This window comes from Diadema antillarum, unplaced genomic scaffold, assembly GCF_040938485.1.
Source record: "Diadema antillarum isolate AM-2024a unplaced genomic scaffold, OU_Dant_1.0 seq00000847_RagTag, whole genome shotgun sequence".
Classification (NCBI taxonomy): Eukaryota; Metazoa; Echinodermata; class Echinoidea; order Diadematoida; family Diadematidae; genus Diadema; species Diadema antillarum.
This window is the reverse complement of record NW_027271721.1, coordinates 1,219,767-1,241,151: the sequence shown is the minus strand read 5'-3', so window position 1 is coordinate 1,241,151 and position 21,385 is coordinate 1,219,767. Positions and strand designations below refer to the sequence as shown.

General features: G+C 40.3%; 1 protein-coding gene across 1 annotated transcript in view; it reads right to left on the bottom strand.

Annotated features, from left to right (window-relative positions):
- Positions 1 to 9,705, bottom strand: part of LOC139740324 (contactin-associated protein-like 2) — a 77,226-nt gene extending 67,521 nt beyond the window's left edge. The window contains exon 1 of the mRNA XM_071650917.1: positions 9,530 to 9,705. Within this exon, the coding sequence (XP_071507018.1) occupies positions 9,530 to 9,593 (64 nt within the window). The 5' untranslated portion in view covers positions 9,594 to 9,705. The remainder of the gene's footprint in view (positions 1 to 9,529) is intronic.
- Between the last annotated feature and the right edge of the window lie 11,680 nt (positions 9,706 to 21,385).

Sequence of the window (21,385 nt, the reverse complement as noted above, 5' to 3'; positions counted from 1 at the left end):
GAAGTATTGGCAAAGATGATGCATTGATACCAAAGACATACATTTTAGACTACCACCATAATGTCTACATTATAATACAATTCAATTGTACATTGTACCTTCTACTAAATACTGTCAGTGTCAATTAAAATCCACAGGTTAGAGATGAACTGACTGCTAGCGTAGAAACAAATTAAGATAATCATTATATCCTGTCAATTCTCATATATTTTTCAACAATTAGTGTTGTTCCAATCACCAAGATCTGCACTATTAATTTCATAGACCGAACATTTCCTGTCACATTATCATACACACACAAACACATGTCTCTTTCTTTCCCCAGGAGATCTGGGTGAAGTTTGAGTTCCTATAATGCATATCGTGAGACCAAATGCCACCTCTAGATATATATCTGAAGAAAATCAAAGCTAACAAACATACAAGCCTTTCTAATAATGTTTCATCAACATAAGGTAGGCTCTTTTAATAGTCTTTCCTAGCATGATATAACAATGTGTTTATATTCTTTTTCCATATCATATATCTTAATTATGTCAGATCAAATGTGTTCTTCTGTCTCCATTTGCCTAGCGTTCTTATTTTCTGTTTCACCTATAGATGAGATGTTGATTAACAGTCATGAAACAGGGACATTAGTCCAACTCCACAGTGTCCCTTGCTAACAAAATGATGCAGTAAGTTCCTCCTGTAGAATTTTGTCAGGATTGGTAATTTTTTTATGAGTGTATAAGAAATATCAGGTGTGCAAATAAATGCTGTCTAGATAAAGTTTAGTTTCAGCAGAAACTGGTTGTGACTGTACTACATGCCCAACGTAGACCTAGTCTTCTATGGTATTGGTAATAGACTACAACATCTGCCTACTATTAACAGTGAAATAATAATAATAAATAAATAAAAAAATGTTTCATGTAGCAAAATCATATTTCAACTAATATTCCAACCAGATCTTATAAATGATTGTCATTCTCTCCGCCAAATCATGTACAAACAATAGCTGGTGGAAATATTGCAAATATATATGCCAAGGATGGAGATTGGTATATATTTCACTTATTGGGCCTTCAGAGAAAGACATTAATCCATCACCTCTAAAATGTTGTACACATTTCCCGATAGGATCAATACATGGCAAAAACAGTTCCTGTAAGTAAAGGCTTAAGAGTTAATCTATACAGCACTGTACGTGAACACAATTTATCTCTCTGGTTATGTGATAAACATTGTTTGAATTATGAGTTACCTTAATTCATATCTACACACATGGTTATGTAAGGAATACTGTCCATATATGTTTTGTTTTTTCCTAATGGATTGCACAACCCAATAAACAAGCAAAACAGTATGAATCCACATCTTCCACAGTAAATCTTCTGATACAAAATATTCATTTTTTTTTTTCTGGAACAAGTGTAATCTTCTCATGGTAAGCACCATACAGCTGGTACATACAATTGTACATTGTAGGAATACTGTTGACTTTACCATGCTAGGAATTTGCATGACAGCTACACAGAGCATTTCATCACTTACATAACACAGGTACATGTAAGAACTGGTCTTCTTTCTCTTCACTCTAGGTGCAGCTGATTTTAGTATTAAAGCATTCATACATGAATTGTGTGAAAAGAAAGTAATGTTCATGGTGTCTGTTTGTGTGTGGTAATCACATACTTAAACATGCACATTAAGAATGGGTGTAAAATCAGGTTCCAATCAAGAGAAAAATACACCTGACACACTACAGGGAAATGAAGGTAAAGGACTTTGTAGTTCCTTACACAACACCCTTTCAATACACTGAAGAAAGCTGAAGTTTGATATGAAATCTTGCTCCTAATACCACCTACTTGGTTTGATAAACCCAAAAGATTTAAGCCCCAGATTCAATCAACCTGTCACATTCAGCATATACTGTAACTTGACATTCTCCCATGCTACACAGGTAGGGAGGGGAATTTCCACTGTCATAGAATTCACTTTGCCTGCAAAAACTGAACATGTACTGTACATTAGACAAATTGGAATGCTTCATTACAAGAGGGCTTTTAAATCTCATGTAGGTTCCTTGGTACTGTGGAAGTGGGCCTGCCTTCAAATTGATTCAAATATACTAATCAATTACAGTTGTAGCTGTTGTTGTATTTTTGTTTGCAAGCATTTGTTGGATTCTACCAGTATTCCTCAGTGACGATATTTCCCTCTTCCACGGGAGGAGGTCATGTTTTCTTCGGCATTTGTTGGTTTGTTTGTTTGTTTGTCCATGTGCAAAATAACTCAGAAAGTAGAGAACGGACTTGGATAAAACTTACAGGAAAGGTTGAGAAGGATACAAGTAGCACAAGTAACAGATGATTACATTTTGGCAGTGATCCAGAAATTTTTATGGATTTTATGAAGGATTTTTGATATTTTGGCAGGTAAGGTCAATGAACATCCACGTTCAAGCTGAGTGTCTTTGAGGTTTGCATGCGCGCATTAAAGTGCATGCTGTACAATGTAGTGTCTGCTAGTTTTTTAGGGCTTGGGCGAGGCACTGTGCAAGCTGAAAGTTGATGACATAACAAAAGACATCTATATTGGGAAAGTGGGCTTTTTCAGCATGCATGACATTGTATGAGTGGAAATCACTGATCTCTATGGAAGAAGATCAGTGGTGGAAAATAAAAAACTGTTTGGCGGAGGTCTGCACTCTCAGAGTGCTTTAATACCGTATCCGGGCACTTACCCCCTGGGCAACTACCCTCCGGATAACTACCACCCGGATAATTACCCCCCAGGTCTATTCCCCCTTAGGGCAACTACCCCCCGGACAACTACCCTCCTAGGGCAATCACCCTCCAGGGCCATTACCCCCTAGGACAACTACCACCCGGTCATCTACCCTTCTAGGGCAACTACCCCCAAGGGCAATTACCCTTAGGACATCTACCCCCCGGATAACTACCCCCTCGGTAACTACCCCCTGGATGACTACCCCCCGGATAACTACCCCCCAGATAACTACCACCCGGATAACTACCCCCTGGATAACTACCCCCCGGAGAACTACCCCCTGGGTAACTACCCCCCCGATAACTACCCCCAGGATAACTACCACCCGGATAACTACCCCCCGGATAACTATCCCCCGGATAACTACCACCCGGATAACTACCACCCGGATTACTACCCCCCCCCCCCCATAACCATACCCCGACCCCCCCCCACCCCTCCTGATACCTACCTACTGGACAACCCTCCCTCCCCACCCCCGAAAGTTCCCACCCTTTGTAATTTTTCCAGAAGATCATAACACCATATCAGAAGATGCACCTTTCTCTTACACTGTCATCATTTACTCTTTTGGCTTGTCATTTTCTACCGTTATAACACATTAGAAGATAAACATAAGAAAAGGAGAGTTGATTTCACTGCAATTCATATTCCCTTAACATTAGCGAGGGACCCTTCGATAGAAAGCCATAATTTCTGATAGGATCCGGGCACGGTTTTATGAAGTCAGTCCTGACAAGCTATCAGTTCCACGCAATTACCAATCGTTGTAGGTCGATCAAAGCAGGTCCACGGTAACAAGTCGGTAACTCGAGCTTATCTATCAAGCAGAACCCATGGTTTTATTGAAATTATTAGAGACTAACAAGATGTCATAACTGGCAACTTTTATCAAACGGTGCCCTAATTTGTCATAAGAGTAAAATTACAGCTCGTTTTACATACAAGTAGAATTGTGCTAGTTTTCAAATTAAATGTTCTCGACACTTTATGGGGAAATCCAGTTCAAATATAAGTTAGTCTGATTAGAAAGAGTAAAATATTATGAGTTTAACGGTATTTCTTTTTTTTTACAAAACACCCCTAGTTGTTAACGAAGTCTTTTGTCCTGCACCCTCTTTTTTAATAGATCTATAGAGAGTTGTAGTTGACAGAATTCTTTTTACATCATAGGGCTGCTCTTTTTTATCCCGGCCATTTCAAGAGTATTTTTTTTTTTCACAAAAACTTGAATCCTTCTTGGAATAACATGCTCTTTAATATGTCGTAAGGGGTTTCTAATTTTCTCACCCAAAAGATGTTTAAAACCTGAAGTTAGGTCTCGACCAAAACCAGACGATTTGAAAAAATGGGTGTTTTTTTTCAATTCAAATAGCAAACGTTGTTCGAAAATAAAAATGAGAGACGTAATTTTCTGGGGGAGAGTTATTGTAAGAGGGGTGACTGTTTGGAGCCTAATTTTAATAAGGAGTAATTGTCAAGGGAGGTAATGCTCTGCGGTGATCATACCAAGGAGGTGACAATCTCTTCCCACATTCTTGATATACTAGTTGTTAATGCCCAATTCATGATGCAGTAGGGCAATTCTGAAATGAGCGTTAACCCGTTCAGTACGGGAACCTGGTGGCCTGTGTGTTAAGTCTATGGGGATTGTAGAATTCAGTATGGAACGGGTTAATGGTATAACAGTAAAATAGTTACAAAATTGATGAAACAATGCAAAGAAAGCAAATTAAGACAGAGACGAAGTACACAAATAAAGATACAGTGCACTCCCGTTACAACGAACACGGTTATAACGAAATTTTGTTATAACGAAGCAAAACTTCTGGTCCCAAAAGTATCGCCATTAAAGTCTATGGTACAAAATTCGCTTATGACGAAGACGGTTATAACAAAATTTTCGTCATCACGAAGTCTTTTCTGAGCACCACTGACAAAGAAAAACAAAGGAAATGTGCTCCGTTATAACGAAATGCGGATCGCATTCGAAAATGCGTAGCGGAACAAGCATTTTTAAAGCGTCTCTGCATGAGCGAACGCATCATTGAATGTTCACTCCGTGTATCACGCACAGTTTCCGAGGCGTTATTGTAATACAATAATCTGAATTCAGATAAGGTTTGTTTCATTTTTACGAAGTCCTTTAATACAAAACACACAGATTCTGATACAACTAAATGTCCGTTAGTTCGGAAATGAAATAGGGTTTGTTATTGAGCACATTTTGGCGTTATTCCAAAGGTTCGTTAATCCGATAATGAAATATGGTCCTTATTCTCATTCTTATACGGTTCGTTAGTCCGAAAATGATAGGAATTCAAAACGTTCGTTAATCGGAACATTACAAAAAGTATCGTTAATCCATGGTGGAAAAAGGAGAGTACACTAACAAAACTTAAGAACTGCAATCCTTATAATAGTCTTAAGACAAATAAATCTTCGAAATAACTAACCTTTCTCATTTTTTTTTTTCATTAGCAAAATTTCTTCGGAATAACGAACCTTATTTCATTTTCAGATGAAAAAGCCTTCGGAACAACGGGCTTTCTGAATAGTGAACCTTTCTCACTTTTTGATTTATAAACCTTCAAAATGACGAACCTCATTTCATTTTCAGATCAACGAACCTTCGGAAAATGAACAATATATTATTTTGATCTAAATTATGAACTTTCGGAATAATGATTCTTCAGAAATGCGAACCTTCAGATAAACAAATCATCGGAATCCCGGGAATGGAGAAACTTTGGAATAAGGAGCCTTTGGAGTAATGTACTTTAGTAAGAAAAGAACCTTTGGAATAGCGAACTGTAACCAAATCTTACACCGTCATTTTCTACACGTGTGACAACACAAACAACTTTATGCTCTTTTCAAAATGTAATATTTAACCGAAATTAAAGAGGTATTCTCCCATCTCACATAGCCTTCCAGCGTATGATGAGGATTCAACAAATATAATTTTTTATGCGTGGTTTCCTTCTTTTCGTTATACATTGCATATTATATTTGTTCGGTTATAACGAAATTTCGTTAAAACGAAAAAAAAAAATGCCGGTCCTGAGCATTTCGTTTTAACGGGAGTGCATTGCACATGAACACACACGAGATTAATCCCTTGTAATGAGAGAAAGAGGAAAGGTGAGTAATGAATGACAGGAATAGACTACCGTCACGGTGGACAGAGAAAAGCGAGAGGAAAGAGGAAGATGATGGGTCAAAACCAGGGCACGTGAGGCATGAGATATAAGCTCCTCCAAATAAAGAAGTGTTACATGGAGTTGTGGTAAACGATAGACGATTGTGGTTAAAAAAATATTGCAAAAAGTATAACTCATTCTGAAGTGTAACATTTCTTCAAAATGTCTTTAATTCAATGGTAAAGGCATTCAAACTTAAAACTTCTTGTATACTATACTATCAAGAGAAATCCGAAATTTCGGAGCAGTAAAAGAAAATACAGATTTAGCGAAAATAGTTTTGGTTAAAGGCATTGACATTTTACTGGATTACCGGGTAGGATATGAAGGGACAGCTTCGTGTTTTATGAACATAGAGTCAAAATACAGAGGGAGAAATTAAGCTTGTACATAAATCGTCCTAAATGCAAACGATACAAATCGTAAATCCTTAAGATGTTTTTTTCATAAGATGATGTATCAGTATGGTACTCCGTGATTCCTGGCAAGTAATACAATGAACTTCGTTTCCTGTAGTAATGATATCCTTTTTATTAAACGTAAGAGTCGGGGGGGGGGGGGGGGGAGGGTGGTGGGGGGCAATGACCCGGGAGGTAGTTACCCAGGGGGTAATTGACGTGGTGCACTGTCCTGGGGGTAATTTTTCTTCTTGATAGTTATAGGGGAGGGGGAGTTGTAGGCCTACTTATCCGGGCTAATCATCCATGGGGAGTTATCGGAGGGGGTAGTTATTGGGTGGAAGTTATCTGGGGTCTAGTTATCGGAGGAGGGGGTAATTAACCTGGGGACAATTATCCTGGTGGTAACTATCGGGGGGGGGTAGGTATCCGGGGGTAATTATCCGGGGGGGGGGGGGGGGGTAATTATCCGGGGGGGGGGGGGGGTAGTTATCCGAGGGGTAGTTATCCGGGGGGTAGTTATCCTGGGGGTAGTTACCCAGGGGGTAGTTCTCCTGGGGGTAGTTACCCAGGGGGTAGTTCTCCGGGGGGTAGTTATCCAGGGGGTAGTTTTCCGGGGGGGGGGGGGGGGGGGGTAATTATCCAGGGGGTAGTTATCCGCGGGGGTAGTTATCCAGGGGTAGTTATCCGAGCGGTAGTTATCCAGGGGGTAGTTTTCCTAAGGGGGAATTGCCCTGGGGGGTGATTGCCCTAGGAGGGTAGTTGTCCGGGGGGTAGTTGTCCTAGGGGGTAATTACCCTGGAGGGTAATTGCCCTTGGAGGGTAGTTGTCCGGGGGGTAGTTGCCCTAGGGGGGAATTGTCCTGGGGGGTAATTATCCGGGTGGTAGTTATCCGGAGGGTGGTTTTCCAGGGGGTACTGTTCCTAGACCCTTTAATACATGTAGTATTACTCACATTCCACTGCAGAGCAGCATTCACATATTGTAATACTCTCAGCATTATGGTAGAAACTTGAACTAATGCAGGCATATCTAATTTTGACAGGGCATATCATCTTGTATGGCAGTGTCATACTGGATATAATATAGGTGATTTGAGATCTATTAAGTTGTGATCAGTCATTACACTAAATGTATTGAATATGATGGTAAGAGTTTTCATGTTTCTGTTACCACAACTGAAATCATTAATAAGCATAATAATGCTTGCAGAAGGGCACCGAGTATAAAAAGCAGGGTCTAAAGGTACTTGCGGCAGTACAACACTGTCACTGGTAAATACAAAGAACTACAGGTACATTTCTTAGACCTCTGCAATCCAAAAATGACATTACAGTTGTATTTATAATTTATTCAGGCAAACAAAACATCACTATTACAGTACTGAAATGGCACAGTTGACATGTAATATGTACATTGTATTGACATCTAATGCAGTTAGGGAACAAATGGGCTAAGCCTCACAAAAGTAATCATTTTACTGTGACCCTTTAGAGGCATGTGAGCTCCTACATAAGCCATGCATTCCTGTACATACATGATGTACATAAAAAACAGAAACATTTATCAAAGAAATTTTTCAAAATATTACAATATATTCACATTGCTCTCAAGAAAGTAAAATGCATAACGCTGTACATCGATCCCGTTGTTCTCTTCTCCGAAGAAACGTTGAAGTCGATGGATCTCCCCTACATTGTACATCTTGGCATTAGTATTAAATTTCATAGCAATTTTTGTTCAATTGTGCTTCTCAATATTTGGTTATGGCCAAATTCATTTCTAAAACTAGAAAAGCACTCTAAGAGTGCAAACCTCCGCCAAGCAGCTACTTTCCACCGATGATCTTGCTCTTCCATAGAGATCAGTGATTTCTACTCATTGTATACGTATATGCATGCAGAAAATCGCTGATTTCCCAATTAAGCCTTTGTTACATCATAAACCCTCAGCTGCGTGGCACACCTCACCCAAGCTGCAGAAACTAGAGTACGCACTGTACATAGCGCGGGTATGAAAACCTAAAATATGCGCAGCTTGAACTTCCAAGTTCATTGACCCTACCCGCCGAAATATAAAAAATCCTTCATAAAATCCATAAAATTTCTGGATTACTACCAAAATTTAATCACCTGTTCCTTGTGTCATTTTCAACCTTTCCTGCAAGTTTCATGCAAATCCATGCTCAACTTTTTGAGTTATTTTGCACACGGACAAACAAACCAACAAACGGTAATGAAAACATATCCTCCTCCCTTGGCGGAGGTAACACAGTGAAATGATACAAGAAAAAAAAATAGGTAAGTTTTATTCATTAACAAAGAAGAAATGAAGCAAACAAACAAAAAATAGGTCTTTGAGTGCATGTGTCTTGTTGTTTTGTTTTTTGTCTATAATGCTACAATATGTCCTATCCACTGTAACCCTCCATGTCATTTTGCGCAACTGTCATAAGTATCTTACTTGTATAGTTTACTACTTGAAAAATAAAAGCAGTTAGCAATCAGAAAGAACAGAAAAATGCAATCTGCCTCTAAGATACAATGCAATGTATACCAGTATCCTTTCTTTTAATTAATAGTCAGTGTAGAATCTAGATATTTACAACAAATAAAAATATTGCCCGCATAGAAAATTTGTGCATCAGTCAGTGAATTATGCTCTACCTGGTATTGGACACAAGTAGTGGTAGAGCAAGAGCACTAACAAATCATTTTACATTGTTTATAAAACTTCTTTTTCTTTTCTTTTTTTCCCCTTCATATAAATATGAATATAGCCTAGGTTAATTACCGTAAACAGACTGCTAGCTGCTGCTACGTCTAACGTTACATTGTCTTAAATTCTTTTTATTTGAAACTGACTGAAGATTCATTTACAGATTTAGAGTTAGAAATCGCTTGCTTCAAAATCACGGTACAATTAGCCAACAAGTTAGAGTGCAACTCGACTGAAAAGAATAAGCCAGAATTTATTATCATGGTCAAAGCACGGCGGTAGCTACCCCAGGCTCAAGCAAGAGGTAGCCCGCACTGTCGGACCAGGCTCTCGCCGCTTCTCGGTGAGAATTCGGGTGCGAAATAAGAAAGTGACCAAATTGTCGTCAGCTTTACACAGGCATCCCACATGAAGGAATACTGGTTGACTTACCTTCAAATACTGGCACAGTGCAAATTATCAGTCCAATCATCGTGATGAACGTATATGTCGCCATGATTTTAGATCGACATGAAAGCCCGTATCAGCAGCAGAATGTAGGCGACAATGATGCCGCAACTGGTTTTAGGTCGGTCGAATGTGTAACAACTTTTGTCAGTTAGCGGTGTACTGTGAGCTGTATACGACAGGTCGTTACAGAAGGTACGAGATGCCAGTTGCTCGCTCGTGTACTACCCGGTAGTATCCGTTTCAAAAGGTCTTGCTTTCATCAATGCGGAATTCTTCATACCGGTACTCTATGCAGTCACACCATGCACCACTCAGATGCGCAACTCGGCCGCGCGCCGAGGCTAGGCGCAGGTGGATACCACTGAACTACAGTAAACTGTACTCCTCCTAGTAACTCATCTCACACAACCCTTATTCGGGAAGTGCGCCCACTGCAGGTTCTGTTCAAATAGTGAAATGAGAATAACTTTGTATTTCAATCCCCGTTACAGTGATTTTGAGATTTTGAGGATGACTGGTATGGCGATATCTAAATCGTAAACAAATAGGACATAATAATGCATACTTTAAACGAAATAAGAGAAGGTTCTAAATTACCCTCTGGTCAATTTTGTAAAAGTGTAATACATTGTACCACATTTTCATGTTAAAGATGATCTATGTGTATAATTTTTCATAGAAAGGGGAGGTCATCGATTTGAAAACAGAATGTTAAAACGATTTGCTGATAGTCGCGGGGAAAAAGAAATTACACAGATGCTTCAATTAAAAAATGATAACGTAAATCATTCGTTTTCTTCACCATTATCCTCAACAAATGGTGATCCTGTTAGCAAATGATAGCCCTATATGGACGAAGAGATGATTTGAATAAAGAGGAGATAATATTCTATTTCCACTTGCAAAGCAAATCAAGATAGAATGTTGACATCACCATTCCCTAAGTATATACGAAGAGTTTGTTCGCAAAAACCGATAAGTCCATTTTTGAAGATCTTATAGTACGGTCTCTGTCATAAAGTACAAAATAATACCTTTAACTTAATATTGGTCACTACATATAAAGGTACATTTTCGAAGTTATCGTCAAAAGAAGCAAAAATATTCTTATTATTCTCTTTATTTTTCTTGACCTTTAATTGCAAATATCTCCATTTGGCAAATATGGACTTATCGGTTTTTGCGAACAAACTCTTCATACGGAGATTTACAAACTGGCTAGTTGAATTGAACCAAGGAGTTAAAGTTTTGCCCCAAATCAAGCTGATTTTGATAAATGTTATCAACTCAAATTAATGGAACAGTATAAAGGGTTCATTGGATCAAAAAGGGAAAATATCGCATAATTTGAAATTTAAACCTTTGCCCGCAAGAGTAATAGGCCTACTGGTTTTCCTGAGATTATACAAGGGCATGTTAGTGCTTTGATTAAATATTCTCGATGAGAAATTAAATAGTAAAAAGAAATTTCACATCTCTTGTAAAGAAAGTTACTGTCCACAATAGTTAGATGTGGATTCTCAGTTTTATAATGTCTTTATCAGCCACTTATATTGATTTAAAAACTGTTGCTTTATAAACAAAATATCACTTTGCTCTTGGTTGTTTTGTTGTTGTGTACAAGTTCATTGTCAGAACTTGACACATATTTATTCTACCACAGTTGGCTTTGTTTGACTAGATATGATTCGAGTCCTGATCCGATCCTGAGTCAGCCTAGTATGCAGTCAATAACTGTAACTTGCCGATTTTGAAGAGCGCCATCTACCAATGGGGGAGTTCTCGTTCTATCTCACGTCAAGTTTGTACGTGTGCATCATGACGTAGTTTAATAATTTTGATGAAATCGATCATTCAGCCGCAGATCGAAATCGGACATGTAATAAAATGCTGTTTTATACTCTGTCTTAAAGAATGATCGATAAAGAGTCATAATACTATTGCTGATTATCAAATGAGTTTCCACGCCATAAGCCACATACTGTGAGTAACAAAATGTGCGTCAGCTCCCATACCCCAGGCCCATGCTATTGGTGGGTCTCCCCTGAGGCCGTATTATGGTTGAAGAAGTCCTCATTCTCTTCTACCTGTATGCTCATGAGAATGTAGTCGTTCTTCCCCGTGTCTCTTGGGGTAGCTAGGTTAAGTGCTCTTTCGATGTCTAAGAAAATTAAGGAAAAAAAAGGACAATTCTCTATGATATATAATATACAAATACTTTGACTTGAAAATTTCTGGTTAACTATGGGCAGATGAGACCCCAAAATTACAGTACTATTCACTGAAGGGCGCAGCCCCGTGACTTGGAGACAGCGTTGGCAGCAACCAGCAACCCAAACAGGATAATTTCAATATTTATAACTTTAGAACGGATTGCCTTAGACCATATCGAGTTTGCATTTTGTGGATCACGTGTGAGTTTTGGGAATCTTTCCCTTGCGATGCAGATATCACGTATAGTTTAACAAGCCAATGTGTTTGTAGCGTCTGACTAACGTCATTATAAGCAAACACAGAATTTCAAAGTGCATGCAGGTCGAAAAGTCTCTTGACCTGACCAAGCCAACACAGGCTCATCAAGGCATATTTTCCTATATTCTGTCATTGAAAGCAATTTAAAAACAGATAAAAACGAACAAAATACACACACACGTACACACACACACACACACACACATCAAACCTAAGCATATTACGTTCCGGCTTCCAAGTCCTTACAAAACGATTCAAATATGATACGCACATTAAAACTAAAGGAATTAAGCTTTAAGCAGTAAAAATGGAAGTGCGGCTTTGCTTTCATGCCGTGACGCTTCGGTTGGGATGTCCCTGCAAGTGTGCATTCCTTTATTCAGTATCAAGCCACTAACATTTGGATTCATATTCAGGGTCCCATATCAGCGATCCTTCCACTTTGAAAAGTCTGAGCTGGTTGGTCCCCGGCACGGTGATTGTATAGTATCTCTGATATATTGCAAAACAAACGAAATGAATTCAAAATCTGTGAATGACCGCATTCCACTACTCAACCTTCCTATACATAAACAGTGGAAAATAGATTTGATGCACAGTGTGAATAAACAACCTATTATTATGGTGGTATTTGCTTACAGATAACTTGAAAGTGTCATAATTTTCAAAACGTTTTCATTATACTCGAGTGCTGTTTCATCCATGCGACTACAGCTCAATAAGCTATAAAAGTTGGGCGACGCTAAACAAAATCTGTAACCTCGGTCATTGTCCATATTATATAGGCCTATCTCTTTGAAGTTTCACCGGGTTGTATTTATTACATTTTAATAGTCAATGTTATACGATGATATCCGACCGACTAGCCCAAGCAAGTGTTTGTTATGTATTACGATTACTGTACAATAAATGTCGCCATTATTATCTCACATGGGAAAATAATAACGATGAAATATAATAATAATAATAATAATGATAATAATAAGGTCTTATTTTTCCCAGGGTAGCCTCTTCAGTGTTACCACTGCTCTACCAGAGGGCCCTGTCATTATTATTACCCTAGCGTTGCCAGGCACCCATTTATACACCTTGGTCGAGGGGGACATGGTGGGTAAAAGCATTTTGTGCAAGGACGTAAGCACTGGGCGGGATTCGAACTCGGGTCCTCCGATCGGGAGTCGGGAGTCTTATCCACTATATGCCACAGCGCCCCACAATAAATGCAAAGAGGTATGAAAGGCGTTTGTGTTTTCATGTTGGCGATTTCTCTTCACAGAAAGGGTATATTGACTGTAATAAAAACTAAAGAAATGCAATAAAAAGACCACTTTGTGCGTTCCATAATCGTCTGGTTGTCATGAGTTTGTATTAGTTTGATGATCCTGACGCTCTGTAACCTTTTTTCTTTTTCTTTTTTTTTTGAGGGGAGGGGGTATTTTCACATCGTTTTGTTTGTTTGTTTGTTTGTTTGTTTGTTTGTTTGGTTGGTTGGTTGGTTGGTTGGTTGGTTGGTTGGCTGGTTTTTATTTTAGATGAATATCGACTTTTACACAAAAGGGCCAAGGTTTTTACACAAAATGTGAGAGGACATTCAATCGCTGCTGCCTTCGGGCGACCACTGATGCGATATACAGAAAGACACACTATTATAGGCTCAGGAGTGCAGTCATCGTCATAATAAAGTTACAGAGCGCCGATAAACGCAGTCGTATAAAGTTACGATCAAAGTTTGGTCACTTGCCGACGCTGTTCCTCCATTAAGTTATAACTGTGACCAACGATCAAATTGATCACGAAGAACAACCTATACAAAGATCCCCGTAACATGTTAAAAAAAGGGGGGGGGCTTCAGGAGACACATCAAAGGCGCAGGGGTGTGGAGGTGGGAGGGTGGTGGGAGAGGGGTAAAGGAAACAAAATGTGGACGTAATGAATATGGAATTAGGATTGAAATTAATTTGAAGAATATTCTTAGTATATCTATGTCAGGTACGATCTTAGGTAAACAGGTCAGGTATATAATTATGTCATGTTACATACGTCAGGTATACCAGGGGCGTCACCAGCTTTTTTTCAAGGGGGGTGCGTTTTGACCCTAATGTAACGAGATTTGTTTTTTTTTTGGACAGACATTTGGAATATAGGAAGCTCTCAATCCCTAGAGTTTTACTGTTGTTGAGGGAAACCAAGCGGGGAAAGGGCACCGGCGTAGCTAGAATTTCATCTTTTACAGTTAAAAAAAAAAAAAATACCATTTGGAGCTATATTTCTTCGCTTTGGAAATAAAGGGGGGAGGGCGCACCGGGAGCAGCTGCCGGCAATTACTGGCAGCAACATCAGGAGAAAGGCAAAACAATTAAATGCGAGCGAGCGGAGCGAGCGAGCTTGAATATTTTGAAATTTTACAGTAAAACAAAAACCTGCCGTTTGTTGCTATATTTTTTCGCTTTGGAAATAAAGGGAGGGGGCGCATCGGGCGAAACTGCTGGCAATTACTGGCAGCAACATCAGGTGAATTGCATAACGATTAAAATAAATGCGAGCGAGCTTGAAAATTTTACATTTTACAGTCCAAAAGCTGCCGTTCTTAGCCATATTTTTTCGCTTTGGAAATCAAGGGAGGGGGTCGCACCGGGCGGAACTGCTGGCAATTACTGGCAGCAACATCAGGTGAATTGCATAACGATTAAATGTGAGCGAGCGAAGAGAGCGAGCTTGAAAATTTTACATTTTACAGTCCAAAAACTGCCGTTTTTAGCCATAATTTTTCGCTTTGGAAATTAAGGGAGGGGGGCGCACCGGGCGGAACTGCTGGCAATTACTGGCAGCAACATCAGGTGAATTGGATAACGATTAAATGCGAGCGAGCTTGAAAATTTTACATTTTACAGTCCAAAAACTGCCGTTCTTAGCCATATTTTTTCGCTTTGGAAATTAAGGGGGGGATGGAGCGCATGCCACCGGGCGCAACTGCTGGCAATTACTGGCAGTAACATCAGGGGAATTGCATAAAGATTAAATGCGAGCGAGCGAAGAGAGCGAGCTTGAAAATGTTGACATCTTACAGTCCAAAAACTGCCGTTCTTAGCCATTATTTTTTCGCTTTGGAAATTAAGGGGGGAGCGCATGCCACCGGGCGCAACTGCTGGCAATTTACTGGCACTGGCAGCAACATCAGGTGAATTGCATAACGATTCAATGCGAGCGAGCGAAGAGAGCGAGCTTGAAAATTTTGACATTTTACAGTAGAAAAAACTGCCGTTTGTAGCTATATTTTTTCGCTTTGGAAATTAAGGGGGGGCGCACCGGGCGCAACTGCAGACAATTACTGGCAGTAACATCAGGGGAATTGCATAAAGATTAAATGCGAGCGAGCGAAGAGAGCGAGCTTGAAAATTTTACATTTTACAGTTCAAAAACTGCCGTTCTTAGCCATATTTTTTGGCTTTGGAAATTAAGGGGGGAGGGGGAGCGCATGCCACCGGGCGCAACTGCTGGCAATTACTGGCACTGGCAGCAACATCAGGTGAATTGCATAACGATTCAATGCGAGCGAGCGAAGAGAGCGAGCTTGAAAATTTTGACATTTTACAGTAGAAAAAACTGCCGTTTGTAGCTATATTTTTTCGCTTTGGAAATTAAGGGGGGGGGCGCACCGGGCGCAACTGCAGACAATTACTGGTAGTAACATCAGGGGAATTGCATAAAGATTAAATGCGAGCGAGCGAAGAGAGCGAGCTTGAAAATTTTACATTTTACAGTCCAAAAACTGCCGTTCTTAGCCATATTTTTTGGCTTTGGAAATTAAGGGGGGGGGGAGCGCATGCCACCGGGCGCAACTGCTGGCAATTACTGGCAGCAACATCAGGTAAATTGCATAACGATTCAATGCGAGCGAGCGAAGAGAGCGAGCTTGAAAATGTTGACATCTTACAGTAGAAAAACTGCCGTTTGTAGCTATATTTTTTTCGCTTTGGAAATTAAGGGCGGGGGGCGCACCGGTCGCAACTGCAGACAATTACTAGCAGTAACATCAGGGAAATTGCATAAAGATTAAATGCGAGCGAGCGAAGAGAGCGAGCTTGAAAAGTTTACATTTTACAGTCCAAAAACTGCAGTTCTTAGCCATATTTTTTCGCTTTGGAAATTAAGGGGGGGCGCACCGGGCGCAACTGCAGACAATTACTGGCAGTAACATCAGGGGAATTGCATAAAGATTAAATGCGAGCGAGCGAAGAGAGCGAGCTTGAAAATTTTACATTTTACAATCCAAAAACTGCCGTTCTTAGCCATATTTTTTGGCTTTGGAAATTAAGGGGGGGGGGGGGAGCGCATGCCACCGGGCACAACTGCTGGCAATTACTGGCAGCAACATCAGGTAAACTGCATAACGATTCAATGCGAGCGAGCGAAGAGAGCGAGCTTGAAAATGTTGACATCTTACAGTAGAAAAACTGCCGTTTGTATAATAGCTATATTTTTTCGCTTTGGAAATTAAGGGCGGGGGGCGCACCGGTCGCAACTGCAGACAATAACTGGCAGTAACATCAGGGGAATTGCATAAAGATTAAATGCGAGCGAGCGAAGAGAGCGAGCTTGAAAAGTTTACATTTTACAGTCCAAAAACTGCCGTTCTTAGCCATATTTTTTCGCTTTGGAAATTAAGGGGGGGAGCGCATGCCACCGGGCGCAACTGCTGGCAATTACTGGCACTGGCAGCAACATCAGGTGAATTGCATAACGATTCAATGCGAGCGAGCGAAGAGAGCGAGCTTGAAAATTTTGACATTTTACAGTAGAAAAAAACTGCCGTTTGTAGCTATATTTTTTCGCTTTGGAAATTAAGGGGGGGCGCATCGGGCGCAACTGCAGACAATTACTGGCAGTAACATCAGGGGAATTGCATAAAGATTAAATGCGAGCGAGCGAAGAGAGCGAGCTTGAAAAGTTTACATTTTACAGTCCAAAAACTGCCGTTCTTAGCCATATTTTTTCGCTTTGGAAATTAAGGGGGGGAGCGCATGCCACCGGGCGCAACTGCTGGCAATTACTGGCACTGGCAGCAACATCAGGTGAATTGCATAACGATTCAATGCGAGCGAGCTTGAAAATTTTGACATTTTACAGTAGAAAAAAACTGCCGTTTGTAGCTATATTTTTTCGCTTTGGAAATTAAGGGGGGGGGCGCACCGGGCGCAACTGCAGACAATTACTGGCAGTAACATCAGGGGAATTGCATAAAGATTAAATGCGAGCGAGCGAAGAGAGCGAGCTTGAAAATTTTACATTTTACAATCCAAAAACTGCCGTTCTTAGCCATATTTTTTGGCTTTGGAAATTAAGGGGGGGGGGGGAGCGCATGCCACCGGGCGCAACTGCTGGCAATTACTGGCAGCAACATCAGGTAAATTGCATAACGATTCAATGCGAGCGAGCGAAGAGAGCGAGCTTAAAGATTTTGACATTTTACAGTAGAAAAACTGCCGTTTGTAGCTATATTTTTTCGCTTTGGAATTTAGGGGGGCGCACCGGGCGCAACTGCAGACAATTATTGGCAGTAACATCAGGGGAATTGCATAAAGATTAAATGCGAGCGAGCGAAGAGAGCGAGCTTGAAAATTTTGACATTTTATAGTAGAAAAAAACTGCCGTTTGTAGCTATATTTTTTCGCTTTGGAAATTAAGGGGGGGCGCACCGGGCGCAACTGCAGACAATTACTGGCAGTAACATCAGGGGAATTGCATAAAGATTAAATGCGAGCGAGCGAAGAGAGCGAGCTTGAAAAGTTTACATTCTACAGTCCAAAAACTGCCGTTCCTAGTCATATTTTTTCGCTTTGGAAATTAAGGGGGGGGGGGTGGAGCGCATGCCACCGGGCGCAACTGCTGGCAATTATTGGCAGTAACATCAGGGGAATTGCATAACGATTAAATGCGAGCGAGCGAAGAGAGCGAGCTTGAAAATTTTACATTTTACAGTCCAAAAACTGCCGTTCTTAGCCATATTTTTTCGCTTTGGAAATTAAGGGAGGGGGCGCACCGGGCGGAACTGCTGGCAATTACTGGCAGCAACATCAGGTGAATTGCATAACGATTAAATGCGAGCGAGCTTGAAAATTTTACATTCTACAGTCCAAAAACTGCCGTTCCTAGTCATATTTTTTCGCTTTGGAAATTAAGGGGGGGTGGAGCGCATGCCACCGGGCGCAACTGCTGGCAATTACTGGCAGTAACATCAGGTGAATTGCATAACGATTCAATGCGAGCGAGCGAAGAGAGCGAGCTTGAAAATTTTGACATTTTACAGTAGCAAAACTGCCGTTTGTAGCTATATTTTTTCGCTTTGGAAATTAAGGGGGGGGGGCGCACCGGGCGCAACTGGACGATTACTGGCAGTAACATCAGGAGAATTGCATAAAGATTAAATGCGAGCGAGCTTGAAAATTTTGACATTTTACAGTCCACAAACTGCCGTTTGTAGCTGTACTTTTTCGCTTTGGAAATTAAGAGGGGGCGGGGGGGGGGGGACGCCCGGTGCGCCCCTCCCCCTGGATCCGCCACTGGTAGTCAAGGGTGTCGGTTTATGTTCATGAATGGGGGAGGTATGACCAGCGAGGTGGCGTCGAAGTGACCAAGTATGGGAAGGATGTCCAAAATCTATGTATATAGTCAACACTGTATAGAATACACTTGCACTAGTGGATAATTATGTATAAAATCAGTGCTGCCAGAACCAGGCAGGGGTGCGAATTGCTTTTGCCCACGATTTTTTTCTTCTTTTTTTTTTGGATTTTGTCCCCGATGCAAAATTTCAAAAAAATAAATAAATAGATAAAAAATAATAATCATTTAGTGTCCGGCGTTGAGGTCGCTCGCAGACTGAAGTTTTTTTTTTTTTTTTTTTTTTTTTTTTTTTTTTTTTTTTTTAGGGTCTGAAGGGGGGTGCGTTCGCACCCAACGCACCCCCCCTGGTGACGCCCATGTATACAATAAACGAAACGAAAAAAAATCTTAATTTTTGGACATCTGACCACAGGAATATCTGCATTGCTGACGAAAAAAAAAAGTAGAGAGCAGCAGTGTAAAAAGTACACCTTTGTCATCATGCATTCCTCTCAGTAAAACAAATTTTAAGTTTATATTATGAGATTTTCTTTGATGGCGAAAACATCTAATTTGCCAATATCGGATTCAATACTGCAACAGTTAAGCTAAGACGCTGAAACATTTTCGGCAAACCGAGAAAAATAGCATGTTCTTGTAACAGGCATTTGTCTAGGATTATGTCACAGAGGTCATATTGTTTAACTCGTAAATTTCAAAACATAAAAGTTATTAGATCTGAACTTTTACGGGTATATCGTTACAATTTTCGCAACATTGATGTTATTACGCGGGAAAAACTGTGTAAGAGTCGACAATAAAAATAAATGAAACGGTTTACACCAAAACCATCGTAATTCGCGGAACACCAAAGCTGTTAAAACGATTGAGTGCAGGAAATTAGATCAGTTTTATACATATAATTTATTAATGGAAAAATGAACAAAGAAGATGGGATTCCATCGGGACATGACAGACTAAATTCTTGTTATCTTCCCTGAGCGATCGAGGTCGTGTTTTCGCCAGCGTTTGCTTGTTTTGATTGTTTTTCTATAAGGCATATCACTCAAAAAATTATGAACTGATTTTGATGATGTTTCAGGACAGGTTTATTGTGAATGGGGGCGGGTGATTATAGATTTTGACGATTATCACGATCATGATCCGATCCCATTACAGAATTCAAAGGGATGTGCTCAAACTTCTTTGGCGTTTTATGACCCTGTATAATATGGATGGCTTGGTGGAAGTTTAGGCTCTTCGAATGATTCTGTGGAGTATACAGTGTAATAATATAGCCATATTCGTTCTCCTATTGATCATAAGAACATAATAATGCCCTGAGTTTGTTTCCTGATTTAACAGAACAACATCCTATGTACATCTGAAGCTCCGTTTCGTCAGTGGCGGATCCAGGGAGGACCGCATTTTGTTGAAACAAAAGAAATAAAAAGAAAAAATGGGGGGAGGGGTGCGTGCAATTTGCAATTGTTAAGATACAGCTGGTGCAATTTGTGATGAGTAAAATGACTTAGACACTCATTGCTGATTGGTCCTCCATCTCTTCGTTGCTACCATTTATAGTTACTGCAATTTTTTTAACAATAATCAAACAGTGACTGCTGCAATCAAATTTGTCGAATTTCGGATCTTGGTCTTCAGCGCAAAAACATAACCTTATACCGCACTTACACTTCAAGGTCTCTATCTATTTCTTTCTAGTCCCACGCACTTCCGGGGTAAAAAAAAGTGGGGGCCCAAAGTGGTGACACCTTATGTATTCCTTTGTATGGTGCAAAAAAAAAAGTGTGTGTGTGTGTGGGGGGGGGGGGGGGGGGGGGGGCTCGCCCCCCCCCCCCCCCCGTTCCACCTGCCATGAATGTTTTAAACGTGTTATACTATACAATGAGTTATCGCGATTTCTACACAGGAAGGTAAAATAGGTATGGTATATAGTTACAATAATCATGATGCCGTGTCATATCGTGTGTACCGAGACGTAATAACATTATGTTCTTGCTGTGCGCCCTCTATTGCTCTGCAGTGATCAGCCGGTGGGATGATTGGTCTTTGGGGACTTTCAGAATAATAACAGCATGCAGTCGGAGGGTTGTCATTACAGGAAGATGATCTATGGTTAATACAGCTCTTTAACAATGTTTGGATTGGTCACAACATCCACACTTATACACTTTGCTTTTTAATGTCCAACTCGTTAACTCTTGCTTTGTGTTTGATTTTATTTCCCAAACAGCTATAGTCCTTTTTAGTGATTCTTCGGATATAAAGACGTTGATATAATTTAGACGTGTTTGTAGCACGATGATTTATCTGAGCGACTGAGGCGATTGCAACTGTACAATCGGCTTTTATCATCGGATTGAAATTGGCTAGTTAATGAAGTCAGATTAACTACCATTATTATGACAATGTTTGTGTTACGACACTGCCGATACCTTTATATACGGGTTCCTGGTCTCTGAATGCCGATTGGGGCACAGCTATTAGTTTGGATAGAATCCCCGAGCTTTGTCCGATGGTGACAATTTTACAAAGGAAAACAAGAAACTATCTGAGTGTTTGGACTGTGATTAAAAACAAGATTATTCATCGGCAGAGCTCGAGTGATTACTATAAGAGGATAGGCCTTATCTTGATATCCCAAGAGATCAGTATATTGAAAAGATAGGGATAAAGCGATTATATATACCTCCGTTGAGAGTTCACCAGCCTGTCAAGGTTAGCCCTTTATCTATAGTGTAT